Below are 8,980 nucleotides of genomic sequence, written 5' to 3' on the forward strand. Positions count from 1 at the left end.
TATTTGACTTTTTTTTGACACGTCTGATCGACTCGTTCTATTCATTTTTTTGGAAAAAAGAAAAATACAAAGTTATATTTAATGTAAATTATATGTTAAATAATATCACAATAAAATTTAATAATAATTATAAATTTTCTGAATAAGACGAACTGATTTAATTTGAGGTAAAAAATCAAACGAATAAATTGAAAAGTATTAGTTTCACCGCATATAGCTACTGAGCTCCCGATCTGGTCCAAACCCCACCAAGCTCCTACCGTCCTACGGTCCAGCCACTTGAAGCCAAATCCCTCCAGGCTCCAGCTCATCACTCCCACGATCCCACTCTCCCCGCTCACCTCAAGGAGTCAAGGTGCAAAGCTAAGCTTAGCTCATTGCTCAAGCTTCCGTCTCTTTCTCTCTGCGAGACTGCACACTGCCACCACGCGCAATGGCGGCATTCCACCATTTGTTGCCGGCCTTGCTCCTTCTACTCCTGCTCCCTTCCACCCCTGAGGCGACGTCCTCGGCGCTGCTTGGCATCAGCTACGGTCGCGTTGGCAACAACCTCCCTGCAGCTACATCAGTGCCGCAGATTGTGGCTTCCCTGGGCGTCGGCCGCGTCCGACTCTACGATGCTGACAGCACCACCATTCGCGCCTTCGCCAACACGGGCGTCGAGCTCGTCGTCGGCGTCCCTGACGAGTGCCTCGCCACTGTCTCCACCCCGACGGGCGCCGCCTCCTGGGTCCGCTCCAACATTTCCCCTGCGCTCCCGGCCACAAAGATCGCCTTCCTCACAGTCGGCAACGAGGTGCTCACCGGCGTCAACAGCTCCTCGCTGTCCAGGTACCTCCTTCCGGCGATGCGGTGCCTCCACGACGCGCTTGCGCAGGCCGGCCTGGACAAGCAGGTCGCCGTGACCACGGCGCACAACCTCGGCGTGCTGGCCACGTCGTACCCGCCGTCGTCGGCGTACTTCCGCAAGGACCTCCTCCCGATGCTCTGCCCCATTCTCGACTTCCACGCGCGCGCGGGCTCGCCGTTCCTTGTTAATGCGTACCCCTACTTCGCCTACGCCGAGGAACCCACCGGCGTGGAGCTCGAGTACGCGCTGCTGGAACCCGGCCATGCCGGTGTCGCCGACCCGGGGACCGGGCTGCACTACACCAACATGCTCGCAGCGCAGGTGGATGCGGTGTACCACGCCATCGCCGCAGCCAACAGCGCGGCGGCGCGGGCCGTGGAGGTGCGCGTGTCTGAGACCGGGTGGCCGTCGGCGGGGGACGCCAACGAGACCGGCGCCACGCCGCAGAACGCGGCGAGGTACAACGGCAACGTGATGCGGCTCGTGGCCCAGGGGAAGGGCACGCCGCTGCGGCCGGCGGCGCCGCTGCGCGTCTACATGTTCGCGCTCTTCAACGAGAACATGAAGCCCGGGCCAACGTCGGAGCGCAACTACGGGCTCTTCAAGCCCGACGGAACGCCGGCGTACGAGCTTTCCTACCGCCTCCCGCTGGACAACACCACCTCCTCCTCTTCCGCCGGTGGCAGCATTACCGGCGGTGGTGGGTACAATGGCCACGGCTACGGGTCGTCGGACAACGGCGGATACTACAGCATCTCGGCCGCCGCCAAGGTGACACCGGTAAGCTCTGCTCTCTTGCTAGCTGCTGCTAATGATGGTTGACATCCCTGCTGATATATCTTTTCTTTGGCAAATTTAGTGCAATGTTGTAGACTGAGCAATGCCGGATGCTTTAGTTAGCACTATAAAGGAACATGGGCACAAAAGCATTGTCAATCAGATAAATTAATAACAACCGTTCGGGAAAAGAAACAATTGAAAAAAATGCATGAATGTTAAGCATATGCTTGGTAACATTGAAGCAGAGAATGAATTTTAGCTTTCCAAGTCATCCGGTTTTGGTTCTGCGTTCCAGTGTTGGGCTGGCACAAAACCAGAAATGTGAGTAGGTAGCCATGAACACATGGTAGAAAGGTGGAATCGCAACTGACGAGCTGAACTTACTTCCTTTGCCGTCAGTAGCATTTACCTGCATTTCTGCAATCATGAAAGTGGAGAACAACCCTCCACTGGCCCATCTGCCCATTGTTCTTCCGATTGGAACTTTGCGCCCCCTTTTGCTCGTCTGCTGAGGTGTTACTCCTTTGTTTGTGCTTGCAAGGGTTGGTGGACATGGCCACAGGTAGCTGTGGCACCATGTGTGGCTGTACTGGCCATGGCATTGTGACCATTAGCAGAGATCAAGTGGTACCTGCCTGGACTTGGTGGATGGAAGCCTCTGGCTTCTGATGGAGTCAGAAGCAGCGTATGGTGTGGGTCAGTGAACTGCTGTTCTAGAGAAACGCATTGCTCGTGGTGATCCACTTCCTCTCTCTCTATGTTGTTTCCCTTTTCTCCACGTTGTTGTAACTGAGGTGTCCTTGTAATCAGTGGTGAACAAATGGACTAGACAATTGTCATTAATGATTAGACAGCCATATTTTTTGTTCTTAATTGTCATTAATTCGTCGAATGTTCTATCGATCCGAATATTCGATGATATACAAACACATTTACTTGTGTATTTATTAGTGGCTACATTTATAGACACTTCGTTGTATAATAGAATCTCTTATGCTTGGAGAACCGTTTTGGTGTTTCTCCACTATACATGTCCTAATTTGTTGAATTAATTAATTAAGATTGCTCCATATTTACTCTAGCAATTAGTTAAATATTTTAAAATACTTGAAGGAAACAGGTGACGCTTGATAGGTGGGTGAATTAGTACTTCTAAAACTTTCATTAAGCTAGGTCACAAATAAATCACTAGAGCAAAACCTATGCAAATAAACAATCTATAATGTGCAAACTATGTTTTATCTAAGTGTTGCTATCTCTACCGCAATGTCTAAGTTTCAATCCTAAACAATCTAAGTATAAAGGCAAGATTAAAACTTAAATACTTAATATAAATGCGGAAACTAAAGAGCAAGGTAGATATGCAAACTCTCGTAGATGACGCCGATATTTCTACCAAGATATCCAGAACCACGCAAGATCCCGACTAATCCTCGTTGGTGCCCCTAAGCAAAGGGAAGCCTACGCGAGGGCCAAGCACCACGGTCGAGTAACTCCATAGAGAGTCGCGGGTCTTCTCCACCAAGTAGTGCTCCGCTCCGGCTCCTCCCGGACGCTCCCCGCCGTCTCCACTATCGAGCTTCCGGCTGAAATGCCGCGGGCCTCATTCCCTCTGGTACACGGTGGCGGTCGTGACAAAAACTCGGTTGTCACAGTCTCATAAGACTCTCGCCCCACTCAGTACAATTACAACGGCTCACGCAAGAGCCGAGGGTGTGTGGTTTTTCTAAACTCACTCAACTAACTAGGGTTCACCTAGAGCAAGCGCTAATGCGATCTAACTAACCTAAACACTTCGCAAATCACATACGCTAATCACCGAGTGATTCTATTAAGCACTTGGTTGTATGAGCACTTGGAAATGTCTATACTATGACTTAGAATGTTGCTTGGGCTCCACACCTTGAAATGGCCGGTTGGGGTGGTATTTATAGGCCCCAACCCCATTTCTAGCCGTTGGACAGAAAGCAGCAGCTTTCTGTCGACGGGCAGACCGGACAGTTTGGTGCGCACCGGACATGGTACTGTTCATTATTTGGTGCCTGCCACGTCAGCCGACCGTTGTAGCCTGTAGCAGTCGACTATTGGATCCGATCGTTACCCAGACTGTCTGGTGCACGCCGAAGAGTCCGGTGTTGTAGCCCGAGGGCACCTGTCTGCGGGACCCTCTACGCAGACTGTCCGGTTGTCCTACCGGACAGTTTGGTGCACACCGGACAGTTATTGTTCACTGTCCGGTGTGCCACCAGGCGCTGGCTGACTGCCCTTTTCTTGGATTTCTTCGCTGATTCTTTTGGGCTTCTTTTGTTCTTGAGTCTTGGACTTTTATGCTTCCTTTATGTCTTTTTTGAGGTGTTGCATCCTTATTGGCTTAGTCCAATCCTCTTCGCATCCTGTGAACTACAAACATAAACACTAGCAAACACATTAGTCCACAGGCTGTGTTGATCATCAAACACCAAAACCTATTGAGCCAAATGGTCTGGGGTCCATTTTCCTTACAATCTCCACCTTTTTGGTGATTGATGACAACACAACCAAAGCAAGTAAATATAATCAAACATTTGAGTGAAAATATGCAATCTACTTGCTAGGATGCATGTTTGTCCCCACAAAGTGAGATTATGGACTTAAGCCTCCCCCGAACTCCATAATTCACTTACTTCCTATTTTAGACCAAAAAGCCAAAACCACTTGAAGGATTAAAATTTTAAATTTTGTGGTATTAGGTGTTTGATACAATTTTCATTGCTTTGGTCCCTAAACTTCTCCCCCTTTGGCATCAACCACCGAAAAGAAAGACATGAAATGCATATAGGAAACAAATAAGACTTGCCCTCATAGAAGATTTATCAATGATACCGATTGAAGCAGTAAAAATTATTACTCCCCCTAAATGAGTGTTCTCCTTTAGAGACGAAGAAATACTCCCCCTGACAGAGATCTTCTACTTAGGAAAAAGCATGTGATAAATACAGGTGCAAGACATGATTTGATTAGACTGACTCCCCTTATGCATAGGTAACAAAATATGATTGAACAGCATGTGCATTTATAGCAACATGGAAAGTATAGGATGTGAAATATAGTCCAATCAAATATTGGAGAAGACATGTAAATGATACCAAATGTAGTCTCAAAGATACCAATTGAAAGCCAATTGATGACCAATTGAAGACCAATGACAGGTTTGTGAGACATAAGAATTCTTGTAGTTCTACAGTGCAAGCTTATTGTCCATCTCCGGAGACTCCATTTTCCTTACAATGAGACTACTACATGAAATAAACTTGAAAACAGGTATTAGTCTCAAAGACTTAGGTTATAGAGTAACCTCCCCCTGAAAGTGTGCATACAAGTTTTGAATACTTGTAGGAGACATGCACTTTGATTTGATATCAAGTGGGGCAAATTATCTATAATCCGAGCTTTGGCACATATATGTTAAATGATACCAATTGAAACATAATTGAAGCATTATACACCATTTGTAGTATACGTCATATGGAAATATCAATTGATGTATCATTTTCTTAGGAATGTTGAATAAGCTATGTGCCGTGCTTAATTAGATATTTTAAACCATGTAGGTTTGCTCAATAATACGCATTGAAAGTGAGCAATCCTACCATATGATTGACCTAGTATGCATGCATTTTTAATTAAAGGTAAATACTAATTGCAGCACTAGATATGAAAGGTAAAAACTAGATACAAGAAAATAGATACACATATCTAAAAACAAGAAATATAATAAATATAGTTACCTTAGTCATGGGTGGGGAAATTTGGGTCCAAAATATGCACAAACCCACTTGGCAATAGACATGATCCAATATGATGTATCCCATGATATACATCCCAAAGATGCCAAGTCTCCAAATTCCCCGAAGTCCTTCAGACTCCTCACTTCCCTCTTGGGATCCAAACCTTCTTGGTGCTTTTCATGGTTGAAATAATTTTCTTTAGCACCCAAATGCGTTTGGTCCCTTTCCCTTTGTTGGCTTTGATTGCTATCACCTTTCCATTCTTTTTCTTCTTGACCAAATATGGTGTAGCAGCCTTTTTGTTCACCTTGTTGATGTAGGTGTTGGGGATTTTGCTTGTTGGCTTTTGCTTATCCCCGGTCTTCGCCTTGCATTGGAAAGACATGTGGCCTTCCTTGTGGCATAACCTACAAATTATAGTTTCTTCCTCCACAGGCTATTTCACTCCCGCAATGGTGTTATCCTTAGGAGGTTGGATTTGTTTGGCTTTGCCTTTCTTGTCATACAAAGCCTTGTCAAGGCGAGCCACTTCTTGCCTTAATTGCTCATTTTCCTTTGCAACCTCATATGAACATGTTTCTACAACAATATTCTCAACAAGAACTTGGTTGCAGGGGTTAGAGTCATCAATTAAATCAAAGCAAGAAGTAGAAGCATCTTTCTTAATAATTTCAGGAATTTTAACTAAAAATACTTCTGTGGTGCTACCAATGTTTTCTAGCTTAGTAGTTAGCTCATTATTGTGTATGCTAAGAATTTCCTTTTTTCCTAGAAAATTTGCAATCGATTTTTGGGAGCTAGCTAACTTAGCCTTATGTTTTTCATTCTTTTTAATAAAGACATCATCGGTAGCTGTGGATGGAGCACTAGATTCTAATTGCTCAATTTTAGTTGATAGCTCACAATTCAAGTTTGCAAATGTTTCAAAATTTTCTAGCAAACCTTTATAATCTTGTTGAGAGCTAATCAACATATTCTTCAAAGTTTTAAGTTGAGCCTTTTGTTTAGTGCGTACATCCTGGAAAAAATTAACGACTTCCGCAAGCTCATCTACGGAGGGCTTTCCCTCACCTTCATCATCACTACTGCTATCATCACTAGAGGATGGAATACTCATTTTACCTGTTGCCATAAGGCACCTATGTGATAACCGTGATGAGGATCTGTGGTTGTGCGTCCTTGGATGTTCATCTTTGCTTGAAGAGTCATCCCAATTTTTGACACTTGTAAGCGTCTTGCCTTTGCTCTTCCCCCTTTTGGGTTCGACCATATTTGGGCAGCTGTCCTTGAAGTGGCCCTTATCCCCGCACGCAAAACATCCTCTCTATCTTTGCATTTTCCTATCAATGTTAAAGAGAAGATCCTCGACCTGCAGGGGCACACCCATTAGATTAATCTTGCGGATCATCCCCATTACCTTTCCGACGCGTCGAATTGTTTCTTTGTCCTCGAAGGATGATGTTGATGGTTGATTATCTTCATCATCATCACTTTCTTCTTCCTCTTCTTCACTTGAGGAACTTGGAGTGGGAGCCTTCTTTTTACCCTTCCTTTCATCACATGCAAAAGCATATGGCCTTGAGGAAGTTGGCTTCTCTTGTCGACCCATTTTTCCCGACATCTCAAATTCCACAGTTTTCCCAATCACAATGGTCGGGGTCATTCTACTCAAGTCCTCCATGTTGTGAAGAATAGTGATGATGCTCCCGTATCTTTGTTGTGGTAGTAGGGAGATAATCTTCCTCACAATGTCCGCATCACCTAGCTTATTAATGCCAATAGAATTGAGCTCATTGATAATTAGATTCAAACGAGAATATATGTCTCTAACAAGCTCATTATCCTTCATAGCAAAATAATTATACTCATTTAAGACTAGGCAATGTTTTTGCTCACAGACATTGGATGTGCCGTCATGGAGCTCATGCAATTTTAGCCAAATCTCATTAGCAGTTTTTAATGTAAAAACTTGATTACAAATATCCATACTAAGAGATTCATACAAGCAATTTTTGGCTCTAGCATTTAAATGAATTTCTTTTTCCTCATTCGTGGTTGGTTTCTCGGGATTCTTGGGAGGTTTCATCCCGTCACGAGTGACTCTCCAAACACCTAGATCAACGGCCTCTAAGAACAAACCATTGTAGCACTATAATATGGGAAGTTAGTGCCGTCGAAGTGTGGTGGTCTATGGGTATCCATCCCCTTTCTCTAAAAAGCATCAGGTCTTTTAGCGGTAAAGTTAAAGCGTTTCAAATGAGCCAAACTAGGTTCTGATACCAATTGAAAGAAACAGGTGACACCTAAGAGGGGGGGGTGAATTAGGACTTCTAAAACTTTCTCTAAGCTAGGCCACAAATAAATCCCTAGAGAAAAACCTATGCAAATAAACAATCTATAATGTGGTAACGAGGTTTTGTCTAAGTGTTGCTATCACTACCGCAATGTCTAAGTTTCAATCCTAAACAATCTAAGTATAAAGGCAAGATTGAAACTTAAATGCTTAATATAAATGCGGAAGCTAAAGAGCAAGGTAGAGATGCAACTTCTCGTGGATAACGCTGGTATTTTTACCGAGGTATCCGGAACCACGCAAGGTCCCGAATAATCCTCATTGGTGCCCCTACGCAAAGGGAAGCCCACGCGAGGGCCAAGCACCACGGTCGAGTAACTCCGTAGAGAGTCGCGGGCCTTCTCCACGCGCAAGTGGTGCTTTGCTTCCGGCTCCTCTCGAATGCTTCCCGCCGTCTTCACTATCGAGCTTCCGCCGAAACGCCGCGGGCCTCGTTCCCTTCAGTACATGGTGGTGGCCGTGACACAAACTCGGTTGTCACGGTCTCGCAAGACTCTCTCCCCACACAGTACAATTACAATGGCTCACGCAAGAGCCGCGGGGTTGTGTGGTTTTTCTAAACTCACTCAACTAACTAGGGTTCACCTATAGCAAGCGCTAATGTGGTCTAACTAACCTAAGCACTTCGCAAAGCACCTGCGCTAATCATCGAGTGATTTCATTAAGCACTTGGGTATATGAGCACTTGGAAATGTCTATACTATGACTTGGAAAGTTGCTTGGGCTCCCACACCTTGAAATGGCCAGTTGGGGTGCTATTTATAAGCCCCAACCCCATTTCTAGCCGTTGGATAGAAAGCAGCAACTTTCTGTCCACGGGCAGACGTGTCAGTCTGGTGTGCACCGGACATAGCACTGTTCGTTGTCTGGTGCCTACCACATCAGTCGACCGTTGGAGTCTATAGCAGTGGACCATTGGATCCGACCGTTACCCAGACTGTCTGGTGCACACCAGACAGTCCGGTGCTACAGCCCGAGGGCGCCTGTCTGCAGGCCCCTCTACGCATAATGTTCGGTTGTCCCACCGGATAATCCGGTGCACATCGGATAGTTACTGTTCACTGTCCAGTGCGCTACCAGGCGCTGGCTGACTGCCCTTTTCTTGGATTTCTTCGCTGACTCTTTTGGGCTTCTTTTGTTCTTGAGTCTTGGACTTCTATGCTTCTTTTTATGTCTTCTTTTGAGGTGTTGCGTCCTCATTGCCTTAGTCCAATCCCCTTCGCATCCTGT

The 8,980-nt window shown here is 45.6% G+C and overlaps 1 protein-coding gene across 1 annotated transcript; it reads left to right on the forward strand.

Annotated features, from left to right (window-relative positions):
• The first annotated feature begins 318 nt into the window (after positions 1-318).
• Positions 319-2,470, forward strand: LOC100283556 (uncharacterized). Its single transcript, NM_001156456.1, is given in 2 exon segments — positions 319-1,630; positions 2,172-2,470. Coding segments are annotated over 2 exon segments (1,263 nt in total). The 5' UTR covers positions 319-433; the 3' UTR covers positions 2,238-2,470.
• The last annotated feature ends 6,510 nt before the right edge of the window (positions 2,471-8,980 follow it).

This window comes from Zea mays, chromosome 1 (genome assembly GCF_902167145.1).
Source record: "Zea mays cultivar B73 chromosome 1, Zm-B73-REFERENCE-NAM-5.0, whole genome shotgun sequence".
Lineage (NCBI taxonomy): Eukaryota > Viridiplantae > Streptophyta > Magnoliopsida > Poales > Poaceae > Zea > Zea mays.